The 27,983-nt window shown below is 37.9% G+C and overlaps 1 protein-coding gene across 9 annotated transcripts; it reads right to left on the bottom strand.

Moving 5' to 3' along the window:
* Nucleotides 1–490: 490 nt before the first annotated feature.
* On the bottom strand, nt 491–27,838 carry NSUN6 (NOP2/Sun RNA methyltransferase 6). 9 transcript variants are annotated; one of them, XM_039388502.1, is made up of 13 exons: nt 27,197–27,838; nt 25,188–25,277; nt 24,328–24,483; nt 22,587–22,666; nt 21,761–21,870; nt 18,911–19,064; nt 17,499–17,580; nt 16,381–16,500; nt 12,513–12,657; nt 10,639–10,787; nt 7,921–8,046; nt 4,838–5,042; nt 491–597 (listed from the first exon to the last, which is right to left on the bottom strand). In XM_039388502.1, the coding sequence occupies exons 2-13, from the start codon at nt 25,260–25,262 to the stop codon at nt 506–508; spliced, it is 1,494 nt and encodes a 497-aa protein (XP_039244436.1). In that variant the 5' UTR covers nt 25,263–25,277; nt 27,197–27,838; the 3' UTR covers nt 491–505. The 9 variants fall into 9 exon arrangements, with proteins under 9 accessions (XP_039244436.1, XP_027576310.1, XP_027576313.1 ...); XM_027720509.2 differs by lacking the exon at nt 491–597 and having other exon boundaries at nt 3,325–5,042; nt 18,911–19,067; nt 27,197–27,835; XM_027720512.2 differs by lacking the exon at nt 491–597 and having other exon boundaries at nt 4,538–5,042; nt 18,911–19,067; nt 22,587–22,663.
* Nucleotides 27,839–27,983: the final 145 nt, after the last annotated feature.

The raw sequence follows: 27,983 nt of genomic DNA, 5'->3' as shown, positions 1-27,983 counted from the left end.
TTTGAAAAGCACTTTAACAGAGTTATGTCAATAAGAAGCTTTAAATATACTCCAGCTGGAGAACATATCAAAGGTTATTGTGATGAAATGTCTTTGCAAAGTTTTGCCAATAGAAAGTTTAATATTACTGTTTGCATTAGGATACTAATGAGTTTGTATTTCTATATCTGGTTTCAGGGTTTTGAATCTGAGAAATGGTAGAGGTCCCAGTGAGCTCCAGAGTCTTCTTATGTATGTGTGGTACGAAGCAACCTGTAAAATTTCTATTCAAATGAGCTAAAATACAATAAAATCAGTGAAACAAAAGGAAAGGGGAGGAAGATAAAATAGTTAAGTGATATGTAAGTCTTGGCAGCTCTAACTATATTTTTCTAAAGAATTTTAGTACATGGAAGGAATGCGATGCATTTCCAAATTTCCATGTATATACGTTAGACATGAATCTTATTTTGTGTGGTTTTTTTCAAATGAATATACATCAGTGCTGAGTAGCCTGAGTCTATTTTTACCAGTTGTTTAGTGTCACACAGACATCATGGAAGAAAGAATTCTTGAGGAGGGACTGGAAGGAGGTGACAGTAACAGTCTCCAGACCAGCTAAAGGACAGGACAGTGGGGAAGAATGAGAGTTTTGTGCACAGAGGCAGCATCAGTAGGAGTTAAGAGCTGAAAGTAACTATTTTTATTAAATCAATCCATAAATTATTGCCTAGAATTTAAAGAATTCTTCTAGAATGCTCATGAATTCATATTCTGTGTCTGGCATCCGGAGTTCAGAATTTGAAGAGAGTTCTGTAACTTTTGCTTCTCAATGTATAAAATTAAGGCTTTGGACCTATTTAATGAAGATCAGTTTTAAAGCCACAGAGAGTTTCAGTGGAGCATTTCTCTTCACAGAAATCTGTAAACTCTTAAACCTATAGCCCTTATTATAAATGGAGGATAAGGAAATAGAATTCCACTCACTAAACCCTGAATAAAAGTAAAGACCCATTCTTACTTCTCCCTGCATACCTGGTTACTCTTCCTATGCATGCAGTTCCTGCCCAGGTCTAATACCCTGCCCCTTAATACTTCCTGTCTTTTATGATTTTGTTAGTAAATATAATTTTTAAGCTCTGTTGTAAAGTTATGCTCACGTTCTGTGACACCTGCAAAGGTTTTAATGGGGTCCACTATGATTCCCTCAGCTGGAATGAAGGGAGTGGTCTGACTGCTTTTAATCAATGTCTGTTCAAAGTAAAAAAATTGGTGTAAACCACCTCCTGTGTTTGTTAGTTACTAAAGACTCTTCAAGATTTATTTTGGTTTGTGGTTATGTTTGACCTCTGATTGCTTTAACACATCAGGCTGAAAGCTATTTCCCAAATGTTTTTGACTTAAATTCTTCTCCATCCATGAAAATCAAGCACATTGCAAAAAACTTGATTATACAGTCTAAAGGAAAACAGAGAAATTATTTTTCAGAGTGTAATATAACATTTCTGGTGTACATTTACTTATATTTATTACTTTATTGCAGATCTTTCACCAAAATTTTAGTTCTTCTATCATCTGTAAAATACAGATGCCATTTTTACTGTGAATGTTTTTAATCAAATGTGATTCAATCAAATTTATTGCTTGGCAATTTGTCTGTAATTTATTTCCCCACTTTTATATAACAAACTGTTACATATGAGCTTACAGTAGTTTTATAGACAGTTTTTTTTTATAACTTACCGCCCTAGAAATGTGTTCCTACGCAAACTCAAAAAAGATTTATATCAGATATAATAGAGATTAAGCTGGTTCTTTTAACTCATCCATGTTCTCATTTCTTACTTTATTCTTGCCACTTTTATCTATCATGCTATCATGCAGTACAAAATTGGATTTGTTCATAAACTTTTTAGTCATGAACAATCAAACATAAAAAGAAGGTTCTTTATAGTTTAAACTACCCACTCCAAAGTAATTTTTTGTTGATCACCATCACCAGCCTATTTTTTACTAAAATACTCCCCTTACCTTAAAAAACATATGAAATCCTGTGATCCAAAAAATGGTGCATTCCATAACACTGAAACAGGAAAAAGCTGTATAATAATTTCATAATATATGAGGCTGCCTATTTTAGTATCTTTATATTGACCAAGATGAATATTTAGATTTGGCACTATTACTAATCACTCTTTCTGCAGATAGAGAAAACTACTTTTCAGACTTTCTTACAGACAGGATCTGATTGCATGCCTAATCTATTTTGTAGGATTAATCTTTCATTACAATGACAAGAACAATAACTTTTTAAATTTATTATATAAATATCTCATATGGTATATATAAGCACATATATATATATATATATATTCAGCTGTGCTTCAGCACCAATCACTGAAGTATAATTATTCAGAGTGTAAAGATTCTTATAGGAAACTAATCCTATTATGTATTTAAAACATATATACACTATACATCAGAAATGTGTCAATGAGAAAGCATTCCTACACTTCTAGTTAAAGTCACAGTAAGATTGGAAAAGGAGAAAAAAAAAAAAGAAGGGCATCCATCGAACTTTAGTCATCTAAATTAGCCAAACCTGTAGTCAGAGAAAGGATGCTGGCTCCTTCAAGGTGTGATTTGGAGCATCTCAACTGACTTTCTGTTCTGAACTGCATGACGAAGTCTCTCCCCAACTACAACAAGGAAAGCAGCCTCGTGGAAAGAGCTGAGGCTTATTCCTTTAATATGCTGAATGCTCTTTTAAGTCTAGCAGTTGACTTTTGCAGAAACAAACCTACTAGTTAAAGTTCATCTATCAGTAATTTTTTTCAGCTGAAGTCTGGTCTGCAATTACACTGGAATCAAACAGAAGTTAGCTACTTTTTCTTCGCACTCCTCACCCCCAAGAAATTTCTCATATAAAATCAAGTGAGGTCACCTTCTGGAAAAGCCTGTTTATCATCCAAAACTAAAGAAATCTGGGAAAGTCTCAACAAATCTTCCACTAAAAATTCAGCAATCTTAATTCCTTCAAATTCTGCATTGCACAAATCCTGCTACTGAAACTGGAGGTAAAGTTCCTTACTTTATATAAATATACAAACTTCAGTATATAGTCTATGTGTGCTGATTAATGTTTACAAAATTTATATATTCTGCAAAAAAGAAAATGCTTTTTTACTAGCACTGAGTTAAAGATTTCAACACATACTAACAATTTGTTACCAGGTAATTATTTTAGCCATATTTAGACTAAAAAGACCGTAATTTATAGTACAAGCTTTCATGATTCTACATAGGATATCTCACCTACTACTGATGAAACAAAATTACTTTAAATCTTCTTTAGATATGTTGTGTTTAATGGCAAGGAGTGACCAACAAAAGCAGAGTAGTACACAAGAATTCCATCCTCCTATCCTTCTAGGATAGGACTTACAGAGGATGTACTAATCAACCTTGGCAGAACAGGAGACATTTGTTTTTTATTTTAGAAGAGTAGAAAACATATGGTACCAAAACATTTATAGAAAATATAAGTAAACAACCAGACTACTGAGAAACAAATCTATAGATTGTTTTGATTGCAAGCAAATACAAATGCACTTCTGACAGCAGAAAGACAAATGATAAAAGAACTGTCGCTCTTTTTAATCCAACAAATAGTTATGTGTGAAAAGACAGACATTTTTCAGATAATGTTTTTTAAAACTGGAAATTGATGAGAGAGAGGAAAGAAACAAACACACACAGATGTCAGTTTACGTTTTTGAATTGTACTTACCTTTCCTTCTAATTTTAGTGCTATTGTCAGTTCCAGCAGGTCTGAGAAAAGAGAATCCTGTTCAAACTGGAACTGAAGCAGAATTTTCAAATACAGCTAACATCTTTAAGAAATTTAGGTTATTAAATCTTTGAGCAATGTATTAAGGCAGTTCTCATTAGCATGCTTCTCCATTTTCAATTTTCACATGATTTTAGCTGGTGATGCTTTCTAACCAATAAAGAGTTAATATTCTTAGTTCTTTGAAAGGTGATTTGCAACATTTCAGATGGTATTATGCATTGTTTTCTGTCTTTTAATATATTAATCACAACTGTAGCCCCTTCTGTTGCAAATGTTTGATTTTAAAATTGTCACTTGTCAGCCAGTCCAGTAGCCTATTTCAGAACCAATACAGTTTATGCATGGGAAGTTTGATGTTGAAACAATATTTATTTACATTCCCAGAGTGAGATGGTTTAATATATTCATGCTGCTATAAAAGACATGCTACAAAGCCTAATCGTATTTTGTGTATATACTATGTGTACAGAGAATCTTGCTTGTATTAAAATAAAAGAGAAATGAGGTTCTAAGTATCAATTTATAAAACAGTTCTTTGTAACATGTTACAGTGTTTTGTGAAGCACTATTTAATGAAACATTAACTATCAGTAAACCTCCACAGAAACTTCCTTTTCAAAAATTCATTATAATAGCTCCCATTTATTTTATTTATGTTTTCATTTCATAAAGTAGTTTACATCCCCTTCCTATGCTTGCTGCACCAGATAAGCAACACCAGTATGAGTGAACATACTTGTCATTCAGGCACTGACCTGCTGTAAATACAAAAGCGAAGGAAGACTTAAAAATGATACTACCCTTCCCCCAGCCATGACTTTCTTGCTGCAACCTGTGGCTTTTTCCCATCAGAACAGCTGGCAGATTTTACTGCTGCCATAGCAACCCTGCCGTCAGTCCGTTGGCTTGGTAACATTGCAGCAGGAAGAAACGCACTTCACGTCTGAACTGTTCTTAGACTCACTGAGGTATTTTTTCAGGTTGCATTCCCGGATCCTTATTTACTCTTCGATTTAATAAATTTTGCAATGAAAAATCCTATACAGTCCTTATTTGCCAATGAGATCAGATCATCTTCTCTGGAATCTTGCAAAGAATTAATATCCATTCCTTGCAATGTCACAGCAGCTGGATCAAACCTCTGCAACAGCTTCAACTGATCAAGTCTCAGTCCAGCTCCCTTCATGCCTTCTCCACCAATGTGAGGTTCCTGTTCAAGTAACAAAGAAAAGCAAATTATTGCATCTGTAAAATTCTTAAAGGCCTTATATGTATTCTGCTGAGTATATGCAGAATACTTAACTGGTAATGTGGAAAAGCTAGGTTTGTATCATTTACACCAGGTGGGATTCAGAAGTAATGTGGCCTTCTTTTCTTGCCTTCATCTGGCCAATATTATACAAACATATATACAAGGTTCAGAGTACTTTGAGGAGGTGGTGGTGCCCCTCACCCACTTCAACCCGTTGCTTAGAGCACTTGTTGATGATGAGTACACAGGTCTAAATCAATTCATTACTCAAAGGACTGAAACATCACAAGAAAGCTGTTATCACCAGACAGCTGGTCCAAAGGTTTTAGGTTGCCACTTTTAAATGATGCAGCATTTCTGTGTACTGACTAATAGCTGTGTACTGACTAATAGCTATTAGTTAAGTAAAAAATAGTCATTCCTTAGCCCATTACTAATATACTCAGTAACAGTAGTAGAAATACCTGGATTCTTCACATTGAAAACTTGAACTGCAGAGATTGAAAGCCCCAGTCCAGAATACTTTATTGCCTGAGGAAGCATCATTCTGGCAAACGATGCAGCAGAAAAATCTGAACTTCAGATTTTTTATATGTCATGTAATAAGACTAATAGATAAATGGGACTACTGTTACATGTGTATGTCTATGAGGCAGATAAAAAAAGAAAGCAACGCTTAGGTATCTGAATTCAGGAGATGACATTTGGCATCAAAATTCTGGAGAGGAGAAGGGCTTAAAATCACAGCCCTTTTCTCAGTGTTTCTTTTGAGTAGCCTTGACTGTTTTTTATTTAATACACTCCTGGAAGAAATCTAATTCTTAGCTGGATTTGCTTTCAATGCATTCATTAAGGAATAGAAAAAATGTACAAAAGCTGGCACTGCAATATCAAAAGTAGATCTCCTTTGTCAATCTAGTCTAATGTAGTCTATAATGCAGCCTGCAGCAGAGCATTTTGTCAGTCATCACACTTTGCAAACACATGATCTCACCCAGTCAGCACATGATGTGAGTTAGCTGCTTAACCACATATTGTGTGCAGTAAAGCTGGACAGCCAAAAGGTTGCAGCCTGATTCTTCTTTTCCTTCCCCTCAACAGATTTCAATGTTTTCCAGGTAAAAGACAAAAAGAGGTGTCTATTGCAAATTGAGAGAAAAATAACATACAAAGGGAGACAAGGGTAGCAACTTGAAGTAATGCAGTAGAAGGATGGAAAGGTAGAAATCTATGAAAAACAGTACTGCACAGGTTCAAGGAACTTGCTCAAAGAAAGACCAGTGTTTTCGTATACCTTTTCATTTTTCCTTCCAGTTAAGTTACTGCATTTAAGCTGATCTACAGTATCTCCTGTGTAATGCCTAAGAGGAAGTAAGTCTGCACAAAGGATCAGCTGCAACGTGGTAACTTCCACCTATGAGAACGACACCTATGGCTCCATCTCCTTTCCTTACTCATCTTACCCAACATGATTCCAGGATCTGTTGCCAAACTGAGAAATGGGGAAACAATGGACTGGGCATAAAAGGAGGTGTCCAATAAGTGACTAAAGAACATAGGAAATAAATACATAAAGGAACATGAGGTAAGTAGACCTTAGACTCCAGGTTCCTGTTCATTGGAAAATATCACCTTACTTTACACTATTGGAGAACTTGTTATAAGGTACTAGAAACTATCTATGGGTAAACAATTCAGTGTCATTTAATTTAAAATATACTATTCACAAAAAATTTATTCTTATGGCGTTTGTGTGTGAAGAACAGTGCTTTATTTAAGACTGATATTACAGGTGAGAGAAAGTCTATTAAACCAGAATTAATCTTGCATTTGAGTTAATAGGGCTTGTGTTTCACTTTGTAATTCTATCAGGGAGAATTTTTTTATATTGTTAGGTAAAATGTATAATCTTAGTTGAAATGGCTGGAACTGAAAAATTCCTAGTAAATGGATGGGGAGAAAGCAGACAGAAGAACAGAACAAACAAATTGTTGAAGAGCTTCAATTCTGTTAAATCTTTACCAGTCTTCATATAATTTCTTATTGTATACCTGTTGTATGTATTTTGTTAATTTCAGTTAAAAGGTTCATCTAAACTTCTTAAGACAGGTACAAGTCATCACAGAATGTATAAGTAAGCTAAACAGGGATTGGAGGTAGATTTTTCCTTAAAGCCATGACGATAAACAACTACCCCACCCAGCTCATCACATCATCAGAGGAAGAGGGATGCATACAGTGGGAGGGACAGACTCCCTCAAAGTACTAATAAAGGTAACAGATATTTTTTAACTGTACAGAGTATGTGGTATAGATAAAAAATTCTAGCCTGAAATAAATTTGTTCCCTCATTCCTTTAAATAAAGCAAAAATAGCACCCATACATATAAAATCCTCCTTCTTCAAAACACAAGTTTATTTTCACTTATGTCCCATCCTTTATGTATGTTGTCACGACTTCAATGGCATTAATAAAATAATTTTCACCTTTCCTATCAATGTGCAAAAGAAGAGAATAAAATATATGCATTAAAGAACAATTGCAAGACAATCTGTCTGAACTATCTTTCATCCCTGTTGTGTTTTAAAAGACTGTTGCACAAATCAAAATAACCACAATACACAGTGGGAAACTACTTAATGATCCCTAAACGAAGCTCAATTAAGCACAAAATTAGATTTTAAAAAAGCTGAAATCCTCACGTTATTTTTATCCACAGCAGTTAAAACTGTCCACAGTGAAAAAGAGATTTATTGATAGTAAATATAGTGTATAACTTTACAGTTCCAAAACAAGCTCATTAGATTGCGTGAAGTACCCTAAAAATACTATTACCTGTGGATGAAGCTGGAGGCATGGAAATCTTTTCAGGGCCCAAGCAACTTGCTCTTCATTTTCAGAAAGTGTAATCGTACATGTACTGTATACTAAAACACCTCCTGGCTTCAGCAACTTCACTGCCTGCAAGGAGAATAATCAATAGTACAGCTTATTTTTAAATGTAAAAACTTTCATATTAAGCAACATGAAGCAAGAATCCGTTAAGCTATAATATTAAAACTTAGCACTTAATTAAACTCAAATCTCTCTAAAAGAGGCATTAGGATACTAATTCTTCTCAGGGAATACAGTAAAGGATCCCACGGATTAGAAAGGTTCTTCTTTCTAAACAGGCATTATAGCTCATGCAGTTTATTAATGCCATTGAGATGATTCACCTTGTAAGAGTTGTTATTTATACAGCTCTGCATATCCCAGACAGATTAGTAGGTCTGTTTTCACCACCTGCTGTCAACCATGGATACACAATACTTTTATCAGTTATATTAGATGTCAACTGTTTCCACATATTTGGCATGGAAGCTATATCTATGCTGCTTTTCAAGCTGTCGTTCACTTTGAATATGTGTCACAGAATCATAGAATCATAGAAGGGTTGGAAGGGACCTCCAAGATCATCAAGTCCAACCCTTGTTCCACTACCACCATGATTACTAGACCATGGCACTAAGTGCCACATCCAGTCTCATCTGAAAAACCGCCAGGGACGGAGAATCCACCACTTCCCTGGGCAGCCCATTCCAATGCCTGATTACCCTCTCTGTAAAAGAATTTCTTCCTAATATCTAACCTAAACCTCCCCTGGCTTAAGACCAAGACCTCTTGTCTTACTGATACCTGCCTGGGAAAAGAGACCAACCCCCACCTGGCTACAACCTCCTTTCAGGGAGTTGTAGAGAGTGATGAGGTCTCTCCTGAGCCTCCTCCACACTGAACAACTCCAGCTCCCTCAGCCTCTCCTCATAGGACTTGTGCTCCAGTCCCTTCACCAGCCTCCTTGCTCTTCTCTGGACCTGCTCCAGCACCTCAATATCCTTCCTGAACTGAGGGGCCCAGAACTGGACACAGTACTTGAGGTGTAGCCTCACCAGTGCTGAGTACAGGGGAAGAATCACTTCCCTGGACCTGTTTGCCACACTGTTCCTGATCCAGGCCAGGATGCCATTGGCCTTCTTGGCCACCTGGGCACACTGCTGGCTCATGTTCAGCCTCCTGTCAATCCAAACTCCCAGGTCCTTTTCTGCCTGGCTGCTCTCCAGCCACTCTGTGCCAGCCTGTAGTGCTGCAGGGGGTTGTTGTGGCCAAAGTGCAGGACCCGGCACTTGGCCTTGTTGAACCTCATCCCGTTGGAACCAGCCCAACTCTCCAGTCTGTCCAGGTCCCTCTGCAGAGCCCTCCTGACTTCCAGCTGATTGACACTCCCCCCCAGCTTAGTGTCATCTGCAAATTTGCTGATGGTGGACTCAATCCTCTCATCTAAATCATCAGTAAAGGTATTAAATAGAACTGGGCCCAACACTGATCCCTGGGGGACACCACTAGTGACCAGCCACCAACTGGATGCAGCACCGTTCACCACCACGCTCTGGGCCCGGCCCTTCAGCCAGTTCCTAACCCATCAGAGAGTGCCCCTGTCCAAGCTGGGCTGCCAGCTTTTTCAGGAGAATGCTGTAGGAGACAGTGTCAAAGGCTTTGCTGAAGTCCAGATCGACCACATCCACAGCCTTCCCCTCATCCACCAGGCAGGTCACCTGATCATAAAAGGAGATCCCATGGGTCAGACAGGACCTGCCCTTCCTAAATCCATGCTGGCTGGGTCTGATCCAATGTCCATCTTGTAGGTGCTGTGTGATTGAACTTAGGATGATCTGCTCCATAACCTTGCCAGGCACTGAGATCAGGCTGATGGGCCTGTAGTTTCCTGGGTCCTCCTTCTGGCCCTTTCTGTGGATGGGCGTGACATTCTCCAACTTCCATTCATCTGGGACCTCCCCAGTGAGCCAGGACTGCTGGTAAATGACGGAGAGTGGCTTGGCGAGCTCTTCTGCCAGCTCCCTCATCACCCTTGGGTGGATCCCATCTGGTCCCATAGACTTGTGGGGATCCAAGTGGCTCAGCAGGTCACTAACTGTTTCCTTCTGGATTACAGGGGAGCTATTCAGCTTCTTAGCTCTGTCTACGCTACAGAAGCCAGCTGTCCTCAGGACAACCCTTACTGTTGAAAATTGAGGTAAAGAAGGTGTTAAATACCTCAGCCTTTTCCTCATCTTTGATAACCATATTCCTGCCTATGTCCAATAAAGAATAATGGAGGTTTTATAAAAAAAGGAGGTGTCATTCAGATTTAGACAAGTTGCATTAAATTTTATCTTTCAGCATCAGCCCAAGCACACTCCTCAGCAGGTTCCTAAGAAACTTTCTCTGTGACTTAGACCCTAGCAATTATTATAAACTAAAAGTGATGGAACTGAGGGATTTAAAAAAACACAAAGGTTTTTATTTACTATGTATTACATATACCTTTCCCATGCTCCAATGAATTGACTTCACCTAGCAATAGATATGGTGGAGCTCAGAGGTTAACTGGACCCTTACACTTCTTAGCTGCTGAAAAAGTAGGGAAAATAAGGCACCATTTTTTCAGTATGAAGTTTTATGCTGCAGAAGCATTTACGTTCAATTTAGCTTATCTACTCAGTGTTTAATACATACCACAGTGAAAAGCTTGCGCTGTAGTGGCTGGTAAGAGGTCACTTCCTTTAAAGTTGAAGAATAAGCCATGTTTGGTCTCTGTCCCATCCCACTACATGGAGCATCAAGAAGTATTCGATCAAATGATTCTGGTGAGAATGGAGGTCCTTCTGTAAAAAGCACATAGTAATGTAAAATTTGTGTTTCTTTCCTTGAGACTTTGCTGCAGAAAAGGACAAGCTTTTACTGCTTCCTTGATGTAAAACATTAATGTAGTATAGACAGTGTCTGCAAAAGCAGTCTCAGCTAGAGACAAGTCTCAGCTCTGCTGGTGGCAGTTTTCATCTCCCAGAAAACTAAACAGTTTAAGTTTTGTGAGCTCAGAAATTATCCCTTTAGGCAATAATAATTTTTAAACTTAATTTAGTAATTTGAAAGTAATATGTAAAAGTAATCAAACAAGTAAGTGGAAATATGATTGGTCAGAGATGTTGAGTACAGAGTTGTACATATAGGCTGTGATGAACCACAGTTAGCTCATAACTGAAACAAACCTTTACTGAGAGAAACCTGTAGTTAATTGTTACGACTGCCTTAAATAATAATAATTGGAATGTCAATATGATAACTATTTCTTGTGATGCATGCATATCCATAGAAAATAAAGCACTTCATAATAACATGAACCATTACAAGTTCTAATGTGTGACATGATGTCTCCATGGCAGGACAATTCAATAAACAAGGACTGAAAAGACAAGAACAATTTCTAACTACTACTTGGATGATATGGGAATATGTATCTTCTACACGCAGAGCCTGCTTTAATCTGAACCCCACTGGCTCAACAGCCCAAAAGTTTCTACCTCCTCAGTTCTAGAGAGGCTGTCCAGCTCAGTATCTCCAGGTACTACTGCTCCCATACTTCTACTATCATACTACTGCTCACTAGCTTGTTCCTGCACTACAAAATGAGTCTATCTGATTTATCTACCTCTGATCCATTACTAAAATGTTCAAAATATGTCATGTCTTGCTTGCAGGGATGTACAAAAAAGACTTCAGGATCTCTGGGTGGTACATCTTGCTCTTGTTCATCAGTGTAATTGCTACACACCACCTACAATATTTAATGTTCGTAAAGAGACTATTAAGAAAGTATCTTTGTTCCTCCAAAGCAGGAATAACTGCAAGGCATAGGGACAAAGAAGGTGAATTATGCAATCTGATTCCTACTTAGGCTAACCACTGACTGAAATAAAATAGAGTGAGAAAGAACAGCATACTTTACACAACAAACTAAAAATAATCAAGACAGCAGATACCGTTTAAATCATTCTGTCATGGGAACAGAACCAGTATCATAACTGCAGCACTTCAGAAAAGCAAATGAAATGAACTTAAAATAATACACCGGGCTTCTATATAACTTTTCGCTGAACAGCTGAACAAACATCCATGAACTAAACCTTGCAGCACTCCTGGGAGTTAGGTATTAATAACCCAGTTTTACTGATGAGGATTATGAGGCAGGAAAGCCAAGCAAGTCTGCACAAATAGCTTTTTTCTAAGACTAGGTCAGACAATTGAGAGTAAGGGGTTAAATAGGATCATGAAAGAAGCTTTAAGGCTTCTTCTTTCTTTGATATTATCTGGGAAAGGAATGCATTTCCTTTGAGCATATTAGGTTGTGATAAGGACAGATCATTTGACTTTTGTATTTGCTTCATAGAGAAGCTGATAATCACAAGAGTAGAAAATAAAAGCACATTCACAGTGCTGAAACAACTTAGGAATCTGCCAAAATTTCAAGGACTTGTAGACCTGTGGCAGGTTTAATACTATTAGTGCAAAACATTCCTATTTTCTTCGAAAAGCCAAATTGTTTATTTTACCTTGTTCATCCTCTCGTTTCTCAACTGAAAGAGCCTTTGTTCCATCATAGCAAAAGGCCTTAATGCAATTCAATTGCAGCAATTCAGCGTTCAGCTTGATTTTTTTGACCTTGTTAGCTATCTTGTCCATGGCTATTACTTCACCCTGAAAAAAAAAACAACAAAGTTTTCATCAAAAGCATAGGGATTAAATGGATGTGCATTTTTTGATTTCCTTTCCCCCCCCCAGCCATGAGCAGTGAAATGAATAAAGCTTAGTTTTCCCTACGGAATCATTTTATTCTTAAATCCACACTCCTACAGTCCTTGTTTGCCCGTAGTCTCAATGATACCCACATTAGTCCAGATACTAGTCTGAAGCTGTGTGCCTTCTGACTGGCACTGACTCGGTACTGTCAGTCTAAGGGACCCTATAATGTCTGACTTTGGCAAGTGGTTTTTTTGTTTATTTTCTTTTTTGTTTGTTTTGAACTGTTTTACTGGGCACTAAAGTAAAAATGTAATCATTTGAAAAGGGTAAAAACCTCAAATACACGGTAAAATAGGTCAACAGGTTTAAATTTGCATGGAGATGGTAACAAACATGACAACATACAAGTCAGTCCTGAGGAAATGAGGCCCACAGCCCTGCCTCTGACTTGCTCAGACTCATAACATACTGTTATACTTGCAGTAGTTGCCACTCAATTTATTTTGGGAAATAGTGTAAATACTAGAATAAATTTAGAGGTGGGGGGATGGAAATCAAAATGTTTCTTTCCCTCTCCCAAGATAAATTAAAACAGACACAAACCACTAACTGCTACATCAAACCTGTAAACAGAAAGGAAAGCAAACAGCAGCATCAGTAAAATCCAGAACCATAATACTATTTAAAAAAACCCAAAAAAATGACCAAAACCCTCTACTAGACTTGCTATAGCAAAATAGAATCTGCTGAGGAAACATGACAACTTTTCTCCACTCCATAAGCTCTCTAAAGGCTTATGGAAGGGTAACATGTCTAATAATGTAGATGTTGTCTGTATGTCATGTTAGCCATTATGTAGGTCTACGACTGAGAAGTACAAAAGGATATATGTTGCATCAATGATGTCCAGACTTCAGGTACTGTGAGCCAAATCACCTCTTACAGGAGCACTCACAAACCACGTGCCACTGCTTCTCCCCGAACACCATTCAACCCATTGCACATGTCCACTAAGAACTGACTGTGCTTCAAAGTTATGTCTGTTGCTATAATGGGATTTGCAGCACATGTGCAGTACTGTGGATATAAGGAGATCACAGAATCATAGAATGGTTTGTGCTCGAAGGGACCTTAAAAGATCATCTCATTCCAACTTCCCCTGCCATGGACAGGGACACCTTCCATTAGACCAGGTTCCTCAGAGTCCCATCCAACCTGGCCTTGAACACTTCCAGGGATGGGGCATCCACAGCTTCTCTGGACAGCCTGTTCCAGCGCCTCACCACCCTCTGAGTACAGAATTCCCTCCTAATATCTGTGTTTCTCATGTAAAAATCACTCTTCTTTTTTATAAGCCCTCTTTAAGTACTGGAAGGCCACAATGAAGCCTTCTCTTCTCCAGGCTGAACAGCTCCAACTCTTTCAGTCTGTCTTCATAGCAGAGCTGCTCCAGCCCTCCGATCACCTTCATGGCCTCCTCTGGACCCACTCTAGCAGGTCCACTTCTTTTCTCTGCTGGGACCCCAGAACCATACACAGTACTCTAGGTGGTGTCTCATCACAGCAGAGCAGAGGGGCAGAATCCCCTCCCTTCACCTGCTGCCCCCGCTGCTTTTGATGCAGCCCAGGATATGGTTGGTTCTGGGCTGCAAGTTCACATTTCCAGCTCATGTCCAGCTACTTATCACCAGCACCCCCAACTCAGCAGGACTGCTTTCAGTGAGTAGTTCTTTCAGCCTTCCTGTCTGGGATCGCCTGGACCCAGGTGCAGGAGGTTGCACTTGGACTAGCTGAATCTCAGGAGGCTCCCATGGGCCCACTTCTCTAGTCCAGTTCCCTTTGGATGGCATCCTGTCCCTCAGGTGTATCAACTGCACCTCTCAGCTTGGTGTCATTGGCCAATTTGCTGAGGATGCACTTGATCTCACTGTCTGTCATTGATAAAGATACTAAAGAGCACCGGTGCCAAAAAGGACTGGTGAGGAACACTGCTCATCATCGGCCTCACCTGGACATGAGAGCCATTGGCCAAAACTCTCTGGCTGCATCTTGAGAGACTCAGAAAAAAGAATGAGCTGGCAGACAACACTTCTTCCCCATGTGACCCATGTCACCCACTGCCAGAACAACTATGTAAAAGACATCTGGAAAAAACAGTGGTCTGAAGGAGGATAGAGATAATAATAAATTCTCAAATTTTAACTATTCCAAATTCCTATTTAAAAGATCTTAACAGAGTAATTTTACATCTTGATTATCTCATCTAAAACAATACACCAATTTCTACAATTATAAAACAAAAAAGTAAGATTGTTTCAAATATTCTGAAATGCTAATAATTCAATATACCATCTATAGAAATTCAGTATAGAAAATCTGTGAATGGAACTTAAAAACCAAAAAGCAGTGCTTTTTTCAATGTCTTTATCTTTCCATATATTAAATTAAAATTATATACTCAAAAAAGGAAAATCAATCCAGATAAATATTCATTATCTGTATTCTTACTCTTTACCACTTCAACTGGAGGTAAGCACAATCAAAATATGTAAAGTGACTAAGGATACGTACACAGATGGAAAAACTATAGATGTAAATGAATCTATGACAGAAATATGTGATTTCCAGACTTCCTTTATTTATCACACTAAAATTCTTTACTGGAAGCTTTATATATTTATCTAATAAATGTCTAATGACTGTCTAATGCCTTTTCCAAATGTTCCATATTGAGGGAAGAAAACACTTCTACAGATAAAACCACCACAGAACTGAATACATGCCTTTTCTAAATACATTCATATCATTAAACACTGTACTTCCCATTAATGCACAGGCAACTGTCAAAGCACCACATAATGAAACTGCAAGACTTCTAAATGATCTGATATATTCTAGTGAACCCTATACCAACAAAAATAATAACACCTTACAAAATTTTTAGAGGAAACATTATGTGCTTTTCCCCTCTCTGCTAGAAAAGAGTAACCTGCATTTCTGTATTTCATTGTGCATATAGCAACTTAATATATGCAAATTTTTATTCCTACATTCTTATTTGATTATGTGCTAGTTTCCTTTGTCTTTCTCTATGTATTGTTTTGTTGCTTCTCATTTTTGTCACTTTCTCATGAGATAGTTTTGGATTTGTGACATTCTACCACAGAATGACAAATTCAGACTAGAAATTCAGTCTAAGATTCATATCTGTATGCATAATTGATAATTTTTACTGAGAAGAAAGTTAATCAGATTAGGAACTTTTTAATATGTTTTTGTACAGAGTTGTGCATTTCTTTTGCACGTAGTAGTAACTCCCAATTTTCATGTATCTCAGTTTCATGAATTCAGCATATTCCTGCATAAGTTTGCCTTGCATGTTACAAATTCTTTGATTAAAAGTAAATTAATAGCATTTAAAAGTGAAATTAAACATATTTCAACAAGTCAATTTGCAGCAAATAAGGTTTTAAATGTGATGGTGACTATTTGATAAAGACTGTGCCCATTTCAGTAACTCTGATGTGTAGCAAAATATACTGGTAAGCAGAATGTCAAAATATTGTTTGCTGTTGTAAATTATCTGTGCATTCTGACAGCTAAGTGAAGGGAGCTGTACAAATGAACAATGGTCAGACTTTCTTCTTTAGACGGAAAATTTCCAATGACTTCCCTTACCTGGTCATGCATTAATGTTGCAAGATGGGTTGCTTTTCCTCCAGGCGCAGCACACATATCCAAAACTTTCTCTCCTGGTTGAGGGTTTAAAATGTGGCTCACAACCACAGAAGGTAAATTCTATCATAAAAACAAATATAGGAGAATTCAAACCTTATACCCTGCATCGATTCCTTTACTAAGGAACGACAAACTCATTGAATAAAATAATTCATTCAGCAGTGAAGATACCTATGATATTGCTCTCAGTTCTTTAACAGAAAATTAACTATTTGCATAATATAAAAAGGACAGTATAGGTCAGAAGTCTCCAGTGGCTAGTTTTTCATTTAAAGCTATATATGAGTGTCTATGACTGAAGTTTAAGAATTCATGACTACAGTGCTAAAAGTCAAAATAAAATAAGCTGATACTGTCTCAGACACAGAGCAGCTCTCTCTATTACAAATATATGAACCTGTTTGTTGGAACATTTAGTATATTAATATACTGATGCAGTACACTGAAGAAGAGTAAGATCAACAGGCAGAAGTTTAAACTTGCTGATCTAAAGTACCAAGAAGCTGAACTGCACTATTAATCGTATAAACAGAATAGGTGCTCCGAAGAGAAATAACGTGCAATAATTGTGTGCAGTATTGCATCTTAGACAATATGGAAATATTCTCTTCTTAGTTCAACACAAAGGTATAAAAACCTTTTAAAGTTGTCTTTAGCACTTAAATAACAGCTTAAGGCCAACCTAATATTTGGAGATTTTCCTGATAGTCTGCAGAATTATGTACCCTGAAAGAGGCGGATTCCAAAAACTAATATGAACTAAAGTTCATAGGCAGATTCCAAAAACTAATAGTTCTATGCAGAGTATCTGTGCAAAAAGAATTTCTAAATTTTTAAATATCTCTTAAGTCACTTTGAAGTCCCTTATCATATCTCAGACACAGTATAATTAAACCACCTACATATAGATACTGACTTCATTCCAAATGCTTTGTTTTCCTTAAATCCAAAGACTGAATTAGATGCTAAAATACACAACGAATACATAATTAGTGTGTGCTAAGACAATATTCATTATTCTGTAAATAGTACAGACTTTCATTTTTGTACAAACATACCTGTAAAAACAAATGACTAGGGAGCACATTGTCAAATGAAGGACTAAGGTAGACTGGCTCTATCATTCTTACGCCCAGCCCCCTGAAAAACATGAAAAAAAATTTCAACTACTCGGTTTTATAAATTTTAACAGTATTCAATTAAAATTGTTATGCTTACAAATAGCAGCTTCAAACAACAATCTTACAAAAATGAAAGAATTTATAAATGACATAAAAATACTTTCATACTTCTGTAATCTGATATTCTTAAAAATGACATCATTAAGTTGAGTAAACCATGACAAAAAATGCACTACATTGTAAGTTGGAATCATCTGTAAAATTGCATAAAGCAAATTTATGTTTTTCTACACAGGACAAACCAAGATCTAATCCAAGCCTTGATACTGTAAAGAAATGCATAAAAACAGTTCTAAATATGTTAGCTTCAATCCATAACTGCTTTTGGCTAGCCATGTATGCACCAGGGCACTGGCATATGATTTCCTACTTAGATTTTCCTCCATTTTGTAAACTATCCGAGGTTTCAGTCAAATAACTACAGAAATCTTATATGAAAAGCCTTACAGGTACATCGATTTGCCTGCAAAGCAAAGGTCTGAACTTAGAAGCAACCCGAGGTTTTAAATATGGATGAAATCCTGACACAGATTTAATTGTTAAAACAAATGTATCAGGAAATTGACAACAAGAAAAAGAAAACCAAGAAAAAGCAAGTCTGAGCCTGAAAACAAAAGATTACTGAAGACAACAAGAATGAGTATCATTTTGCATATGTACTGGATAGTTCAACATGGAGAAGGAAGGGTATGAGAAAGCAAACTTGTAGAGACCAGATTCACTTTTTATATGTGTTTTAGATGACAGGAGAGGAATAAACCATATGCTTCAGCAACAAAATAGAAAAGCAAGTAATCTTGAAATAAATAACTATCTTGGCAGATGCTATTAATTCTTTAAGATATCTAGAACCTTATGTTCTGTCCCCTGTCCCACCAAAACAAAGGCCCTCACAGATATTTTTAAAAGATGGAGAAATTGGCAAGGTTGACTTCTGTTCCATCCAAACAGGGAAATGGCACAGAATAATTCACCAAAATGCAATTTTGCCACAGTGAGAACATTTGTCAGTTCTGTTTGTTCTGTATTGCTGAAGTCACATGCTGTACACAAATTATGAAAAAGCTCCCACTTATTTCCTCCTACCACTCATATAAACTGGTATCTGGATACCACTACGAAACTAAACGCTTCCCCAAAAACAACTGGAAATCCCAACATACAATATAGGTCTCAGTCAAGGCCATCTTATGCTTTCACATAGGGTCCAGAACATTTCAAATCTTTTCCCAGCTTCTTCCTTCCCTTTGCAAATTTGTAGGTGTAGATTGAAGTTACAATGGACTTACTTCAGTGGGCCACTTGAACTGAAGATTTCACTGCGACTCAGTTCTGAAATCCCATTTCCAAGGAAAACTTTGACTCCTTTGAATTCTTTGGCTCCTCTTTTACACTTCCCTTCAATATCTGAATACACTGAGACCAGATCTCCAGCTTTCACAACTGCAGATAGAAGAACAGAAACTCTGAGATCAACATGACACTTAACAAGACAGTAGTGACCACATAATTTAGGATTTTCAGTAGACTACTTACTTCAACTCCTGTATCTTATCAAGCTTTAAACTTTCTTCATGTAATCAAAGACGATTAACCGATATAAAGCATTATAGTGTTAGGTGGTAAATGATGGCTACCAGATGACTGGAGCTACTGAGAAACACCAAGCTCAAAGTCAGATAGTGGGCCTTGTTTTCTAAGAGGTTACAAAATATGCACTTTATTTATTTGATCACAGCAGGGTCACCCATAAATTTTCAGCACGCTCTTCAGGATGCAGTCTTCTCCATGCGCTCCAAGCACATGAGTATATCAAACAAGACCAGTTCACACTTACTAAACAAAGACAGTAATGCTAAATTTGTCTAATGACCTCTCAATAGCTAGGTAGAACATAGCTACAGCTGCTTTTTCTCTAACTATTGCTTTAATACAAGTGATTATATATTCTCGTTCTAGTCTGGTTTTCTTCCCTCTAAGGCAACTGCTGTTCTCAATAATCCTCTTAGAGAGTTTTTTATCTCCAATTAAAACCTACCAGATCAGTGAAGTATGTAAATATGCACCAAACACTAGAAGTGTAATCATTCAGACTTTAAAAAACTTGTTGAGTTAGAACAAAAATAGATGGAAAAGGGGGATGGTTTAGATGATTTTGTAGAAGAGTGAGCAAGGTCTGTGCACTGACTGGATGAAAAATGTTAAAAGTTAAGGTCTCTTCTGAAAGCAATAAACAATATTCCAGAATTACATTTCTGACATGAGTGACAAGCTGGAGGAACCAGATGGTATAACAAGTAAGATTAATGACAGTTCAGCTTCCCAGGAATTCTTTGAATTGCACTTGGGAATCCTTTTTTTTCCATTTTCAAGTGGCCTTCTGATTATGCACAAATACCCTGAAAATTTTAAATGGTATTATTTGTTGGGTAGACACTGAAATATTTTTTTTTTGCATAGCTTCTTTTTACACAATGTGACACAAAATATTATGTGATAGCTCACACTCTGATCAAACTTCACTGAACGAAAACCTACAGCATATCTGCCAATTATGTTTTGCAGTAATCAAACAGAAATGATTTTATTTCACTCTCTGCTGACAATTGTCCTTTCAAAATGCATTAGTACCGTATATAGTTCTTCAGTTTTTTGTAGCTTATTCTGGCATTCCATAAACATAAAGCTTAGGGTTTGATTAGTTAAATTAAACTCAAAGTCCCCCAATCACTAGTTTACCCTCATTTGGCTTGGAAGTTCGGTGATTAAATGTGTTCTTGCTGTACTATTTTTTTTCCCTAGTTAGACCATCTGTGCTTAATACAGCCTTATTATATTTGGCATCAAGTGGGTAGCATGCCCTTTAATTTTATTTTCTTATCTGCAATTCCCCTGAAGTGTTCCTGAAGTTTTATAATATCTTTTCTTTTCTTTGAATTGATGTTGCATGCATAATTACATGCAGCAATTATGATAAATCACTAGCTGACTCAAAGCAGGATTTGAATATTTATTACGTTGTCTAAATAAGCAGCTTCAACAACTGCTCAGGCAATATACTTATTTCATTATTGAGTCCTAGATTGAAAAACATTTCTGTTCAATGAATTGGACTTAAGCACATGCTCAAAACTTCTTAAAGTCTTTTTTTCCTGAAAGAGAATTGAAGTGACTACGTAAATGCTTTCCTGACTCACTTTGTTTAATAATAAGAACCATGATGATTAGTAGATCTCATCACAATAGAATAATAAGGTGAATCACCCAAAATTATACTGGTTTTACATAAAGATAATTTGACCTTTAAATAAAAAATAAATAGGCTGCTTAACACAAAGCATGTATATGTAGATTTTTTTAATCTTGTCTCACAGGCATTGAAACATAATTTCCATTTCTTAAGAATCTGACATTAAAATTGAAGCTTTTTCTCATCAATGAAAAAAGATTTTTACTAGATCTCTCATACACAAATAGTATCAAATGAATTTTCAATGGATTAAAAAAAAAGGAAATTAGGGTTTTTATAGATCTGTAACTTAAAATCTGACAAGATGATGAAGGTAAGTGGCTTTGTGACTGAATGAAGAAATAACATATCTGGAAACAGTATCTATTGAATAATCAAGATACATCCAGGCACCATCCAGATGTGGCATCCTGTGTTTTCTGGGTTTTCTTTACAAGACTGGAAAGCAGTTAACTTCTGTAAATTTATTCAACTGAACATCCATATTAAAAGTTACAGTATTTAGTTCAAAAAAATTCTTAAAAAGCCATGTTTTACTTTGAAAATGCTCTTTAAAAAGGTTTTGAAATGCGACCAAGAAAGTGAAATCCTTGAGAACTAATACTTAAGGTAGAAATTACATATGGAAAAAGGAATTTAAAACAGGCCAGGTGAGAAATAATTACATTTAATTCATTACAAGTACAATGAAAAATAGTGAAAATCTCAGGAAGGAAAAAAAAGCCAGAAAAACCTTAAAAATGTAATTAGCATAAATTACAACTAAGATTAATTTCAGCTGTGAATAGAAAAAAATTTCATGTCACTATTTATTGGAAATTGTCATCAAAGGCTGACACTTTTTCTGTTGGCTTTACAACTTAACTGGGTGTATTCAGAGAACTCTTACATCTTGAGGCAGATACGATTCCAGGGACATAAACATGTGCTCCTCGAAGTACTGCATATCCACACTGGGCTCCAACAATTACTTCAGATGGATGTTTTTTTAAGTCTCGCCTAGAAATACAAAATGTAGTTCAGTTAAAAAAAAAGTATACTGAAAAAAAGCCAAATACTCCCCAAGTAAACTCTAGTTCATAAATACTGATTTTGTCAGAATATAATAGAAAAAGTACTTAAATATCATGTATTACATGTAAAAGATTTATTTTAGTCCCAGAGAAGTCAAAGGAAAGAGCCAAGAAGAAAAGTCCTCAAAATAATGCGGATTATGGCACATTCTGCCAGAAGCTAACACAGGAATACAAAAAAATTGTACTGGGATGGAGAAATAATCCTCTATCCCTTTCTAGGTCAGGTGATTGTAAAGTAATTTTTTTGCGTTTAAAAACTTCTCAGTACTTCTTGATTCCACTTGATTTCTTCCAGTGTAAAAAAAACCTGCCCATATTTATCTATAGTTCTATATTCCGCTGCAAAAGTTCAGCTCTTCTGTATGCCACCTACCTGGCTTTCCAAGGAGGATGCACTCATGTTACATTTTTCCTATAAAACATTAGTCTCATAAATAAGCACAAAACTCCTTCTATGTTTTCCTATATCTTTTAATAACTAAAACTCTGACTTGATTAGTATATGATGGTCCACAAGGTCATAATATAAATGAAGTTGTGCTTCAGTTGTAGTGAGTTAGCTATCACAACTGTTTAACAAGAAATCTGTAAGTAAAATGTCTTAAAACATTTTAAGGTGAAAGACTGAAAATTTCAAACCTGGGTCCAATGACAGGAATTAACAGGATGTCCTGGAGTTCTGGGTGCTCAAGAACTGGAACACATAGTCCTTTGAACTGCTGTTTCGTTAACAAAAGACGTAATTATTAGGCACTGCTAATAAACTTAATATTTAAATACTTAATTAGACTGAAAACTATTTTTCCATTCATAATTTATACCTGTAGAGCACAAAAAACAAAGGTATTGAAAACAGATAAAACTGAGTGAGAAATAGTGTGTAAGGGGACATTCAATATTAAAAATACTGGTGTAACAGTCTAAACATTTAATAAACTGAGAAATAACAAGGCCACAAAGGGATTGACTGAGAACTGATTTCAGGGAGTGGGAAAGTGTTTCAACACTCATATCCCTACCACTGGCTTTTTCTTTTTTCTCGAAGAAGGTTGAGTCGAGTTGTCATCAGAACACAGCAACACCACCAGAGAAGCTTGGGTCTAATCTGTGTTATCTTTTTGATGTTATCAGTTTAAAACCACTGTTTAACTCTACTCGTGTATTGTCTGTCTCACTTAACATGCCAGGTTGGCACTACTTTTCATTTTTCTTGTCAGCTTAACTTTGGATACTGAGAGCTGAGTTGTGAAGATAGTTGAAAAAAAAATGACAGCTTGCCATTTTATAAAGGTTCCTGGATTTTAAAAAAATGTCTTCTCTCCTGAGCCTTCTAAATTATAACCTTAAAGCACGTCAAACCATAAATCAGTTTGCTTCTGATAAATAAGTATTTTCCCTTAAAAAAGAAAACAATCCATGACCATAATTTTGTTCAAAACTGTGTTATGTGGCTTCCTTTTCTAATCACACTTCAAAATACAAAAAGTTTGTGAAAAGCCAGTCTTAAGTCAGTTTTCAGCAAAGCCTTTTCCCTTGAAGCAAAATATCATACTGCAATACCCACTTGCAGATTTCTACAATCAAGCTAAAATTAGCATAGCTCATTACCATTCCAGCCAGCACAAAACTGTCAACTGCCTCTGCATCACAGAAACATCTTGGCTCCTGTCATGCAAAAGCTCCCTGTACACCCACTAGCATTAATAATTTACTTAAAGAAGAACTGGATCCTTTCAGACAGAGTGAAGATCTAGGACACAGTTTCAAAATAATAAACCTCTTAAACATGATGGCTTATATATTATCATATAAATAAATGTTTAAGTAAGGTAAGTAAAAATCCACAAAATTATACAAAAATTAAAAACAGGTTAAAAAAAAAAATAAAATACAGCAGCTGCAAAGCATCACTTTGTCTCCAGTTTCTAAAACATACAGATTTTCTCACTTTCCTAAACAGTTTCTGCAATGAGATATACAGGCATTCTCCTTTAATCTTAAATAAAAAATGTTCTAAACATGCTGAAGACAGCATACTGAACTACAGTTTTTATCTTCCATCTTCTCTATAGACCTATGACACCTTGACAGCATTTACTACAGTAGTACCTCAATCCTAAGGTTTGGATCTGCCACGTGAAAAAAGTTGGTTGCCTTTTCCCTCTATTATTGCCTTTCTTGGATGGGTTAGATGAGGAATACTGCTAGACAGTGAATTTTCATTTAACATTTAATGCTGACAGGAAATGGATATGATTGCATAATGTTAATACTACCAGACATGCATTAAGGTAAGGTGTAGTTTCCAGTAATGAAAAGCTCTCATAATCAGGCAAAAGATGAATTATTCTTTCTGTTGTAACAAAGAAATTGCACAAACCTTCTGGATCTCTTCAAACAGCAATTTTTTCACATGTTTCACTGAGGCCAAGTGGGTATTAACTCTTACAGTTGTAAAACTTGGTGGATGAGACAGACGACTTAATAGAGATTGATATTTATTCTCTGCCTCCTGTCCACCTAAAGCAGTGATAAGCTGAAAGGAAGAGATTTGATATTAAAGAGATTCACACAGCAGCCTCTTGCTCAGTGCAAAAGGACACCACTGAATAAACATTCCATAGAAATGGAGGAATATGGTGTATGGTGTGCAATAGTGAGAAATGTCAGTATCTGGAAGTCTAATTCCACTGGAAGCCTCATCAATTTCTTGAAAAGCACTCATTGGAAAAACAGTTGTATTAGCAAAATCATTTCAAATAGTCTGCAGTAAGTATCAAAAGTAACTGCTCTGTGATAGAGATACTGTACAAAAAGCAGTCCTAAGGAAATGGAAGGGTAGATTCAAAACTATGAATTAGTAACTTTCATATTGATATACAAAAATGTAATTATTTTATCCTTTGGCATTAGGAATTAAAGGATTGTCTATCATATTTTTGGTTCTATACTGGGGTAAAGGAGTATGTCTTGTAAATATTACGTGGTTAATAAGTGGTTAATTATCTGTAATCTCTCTTCAGTGGAATCAACTGAATTCTCTGATTTGTGTTAAATTTAATTTAAGTATTTATGTTCTTTTGAGCCAATGGGCATAAACATTAATTTTATATTTTAAATATAAATATGTTTTAATAAAAACTCTTTCTAATGTGAGGACAATTACTTTATTGTAAGGTCTTAAAGTTACACAAAAAATTTGATTATTTGTTGATGATTAGTAGTATCCATGTCACATACCTCGTTATTTCTGAACACTTTGGTGAGATACTCTTCAACTTCACACTGGAAGGAGATTTTAGGGAAAAAGGACATCTTCCTTTATAAAATCTGCTGGTAAGGAATGGAAATAAGCAAAATATTTTCATAGTGCTTCTTATCATATTCTCTAAGTTTACAAATGTAACGTAAGATGTACTCACAACCTAGGCCGAGGTTTCTGATTCTTCTGTTCTAGTAATGCAATTTTACTGCACTCAACACTACTCTTAATTACATTGAAGAATATGTTCATTAACATATTTAGCACTTGCAGTCAACTTACAGCGAGGTTACTGGTTTCCTTGCTGCCACATCCTTCCAAGTCATACCTTCCAAGGCTACTGTATCACTGTTTGAAATATGAAGGAAGTGTTACCACCTCCAAATCCTGTCCCATTGTCCTGGTTTCAGCTAGGGTAGAGTTAATTTCTTCTCAGATGCTCTTACAGTGTTGTGTTTTGGATTTAGAATGAGAATGGTGTTGATAACACACGGATATTTTGACTTTTTGCTAAGTTGTGTTTATCCTAAGTCAAGGACTTTTTTCTTGTCTCATGCTCTGCCAGTGAGGAAGTATGCAAAAGAAACTGGGAGGGAGCATAGCCGGGACAGGTGACCCGAGCTGACCAAAGGGATATTCCACACCACAGAACGGTCTACCCAGTATATAATCTGGTGGGAGTTACCCAGAAGGGCTTTGGGAAGGGGGGTCTGGCATCCGTCAGTGGGTAAAAAGAGTACCCAGGGGATTTCAATTCCCCCAGTATAGACAGGCAGACTCACACAGAAGCATGATGCCAGATCTATGCTTTTAACCACAGCTGATGAACATTTCAGGAAGTTACAGAATGTGTAACAGGAGAAGTTAAAACTTGACCGTGACTAGTTCATCAGACCTGGTATGAAACATGACTGCAGAACAGCTCCCTGTCACAGAAACTCTAAGGTATGTGGACTCAAGACATTCATTCGAATGACAAATATCACATGTGCTTATTTCAGGGAGAGGAACAACACAAATGAAAATCAATTCCTCAGTTAAAAAGAACTTTCAAAAGAATAAAATCATTGTAAGCTGCCTGGAAATGTCAAAACCACACAGCTGGAGGTTCAGAGCACATCCACATAACCTTCAGCTTGAGCAGAGTATGTATACCCTTTCCGCGGCCATTATCTCAGAACAGATCCAATGCAACTTAGAAAAAATGCTTTCAAATATGAAATGCTTTCAAATACGGAAAAACTAAACAGTTTGCAATCTTCAATGGGGAACAGAGCTGAGAGGGGATAGAAGCTTATAAATTCAGACACGGCAGGAAGCCAGGCGGATGAGGGAGACAGCCTTAGTGCCCCTCCAACTACAAGACTCGGACTTCAAGCGTTCAGCAGGTGGCAGGTTCGACACCTGAGAGAGGTATTGTTTTGCCCAGACCTGCTGTGCCGTACACAGTAAAGGCTTGACGGACTTCAGAAGAAAGCCCTTGAGGGAGCCTCCCCTCCCTATTCACCATCTCCTTGCAGATTTCTCTGTGCCTCAGTGGGGAGGAAACTGCAGCGAAGAACGCGACGCCGGACCAGCGCTTTGATCTAACTACGCAAATGGACACTGCGAGCTGTCAAACGCAGTCAGCACCAGAGATGCCGACTCTTTCAAACCTTCCTTCTCCACCCTTCCACACACGAGGAAAAAGTCAGTCGGCTCATTGCTGTGGGGAGCGGAATTTGGGGCGCCCACCTTTATTTCCCCATCCGTCCATTACTGAAAACACCACGGGGTAGGACAGGACACACAGCTCCTCGCCGCCCTGCGAGGCACCTCAGCCCAGGAGTACGGGGGAGGTGCCATTGCCGCCACCGCCCCCTCAGCCTCGACGGACACCGAGGGACAGCTGGGACACCACGAGAAGGGCGGAGCACACAGGTGCCGGTGCCGGACCGCGTTTGACCCTCCGGCGCAAACCCCGACACGCCGCCAGCCCCCCACCTACCGCCGGGCCCGGGCCGGTCCCGCCTCATCCGGGACGACCGCAGGAAGTCCCGCCTGTGCGGAGTCGCCATGGGAGCCGGGAACGCCGGGGCCGGGGCGGGGAGTAGGTGCAGCCGCCGCACCCGCTCTCCACTAGGGGACAGGGAGGGCGGCAACAGGGCGGGGCCAGAGCCCGGGGGCACCCGAGCTCATTGGACAAGACGTTGCTGAGCGCTTTTTTTTTTTAATGTTTTCCCTCTGAAAAAGCTGAAATGCGTGGATTACAATAACGTTTTATTCTTCCACCCTTCCTGCCTGTGGATTCCCCGTCTAGGGCGGAGCAGGGTTCGTGCTCTCCGACTGACCTCTCCTGAGTGATAAAACCCGGGTACCCGCTCAAGAGCTCAGTATGCAGGAACCTGCACTACAGCACTGAAAGCGAGCCCAGCTGTTTTTACACGCTTTACTACACAGGAGAGAACTGTGAGCCTTGAAACCCGCAACGCTTGTCAAAGGCAGAGGCCGCGGACCTGCCACAGCACTGCCCGGCTGAAGGACACGGGGACGGGCGAGGTGCGCTGCCAGCGCCTCCCGTTGCAACGCCGGGCACCGCGACTCCCCTCCCTTGCGAGGCGAGGCGGCTCCCTCCTCCCGACCGTGCCCAGCCCCAGCCCCGCGGGCCTTTCATCAGACCTGGGCGGCCGGCCGGCCTCTCCTCGCAACTGGCCCCGCAGAGGCGCTGCCCCCGGCCCGCCCCCGACCCGCCCCCGCGCTGACGCAGCAGTGACGCACCCGCCGTGCCGGCGCTG

Source organism: Pipra filicauda, unplaced genomic scaffold (assembly GCF_003945595.2).
Source record: "Pipra filicauda isolate LSUMZ 115617 unplaced genomic scaffold, ASM394559v2 scaffold65_size3143899_pilon, whole genome shotgun sequence".
Taxonomy (NCBI): Eukaryota; Metazoa; Chordata; class Aves; order Passeriformes; family Pipridae; genus Pipra; species Pipra filicauda.
This window is presented reverse-complemented; position numbering and strand designations above follow the sequence as displayed.

Excerpts from the sequence above, each read along its gene's own strand:
- NSUN6 (XM_039388502.1), bottom strand. The coding sequence starts at position 25,262 with ATGTCCTTTTTCCCTAAAATCTCCTTCCAGTGTGAAGTTGAAGAGTAT. Across the intron at positions 19,065-21,760 it reads AATCGTATCTGCCTCAAGAT|TTGTGAAAGCTGGAGATCTG; the intron begins GTAAGAGTTCTC and ends TTCTATCTGCAG. Across the intron at positions 16,501-17,498 it reads CTAGTCATTTGTTTTTACAG|AATTTACCTTCTGTGGTTGT; the intron begins GTATGTTTGTAC and ends TTTTTATGATAG.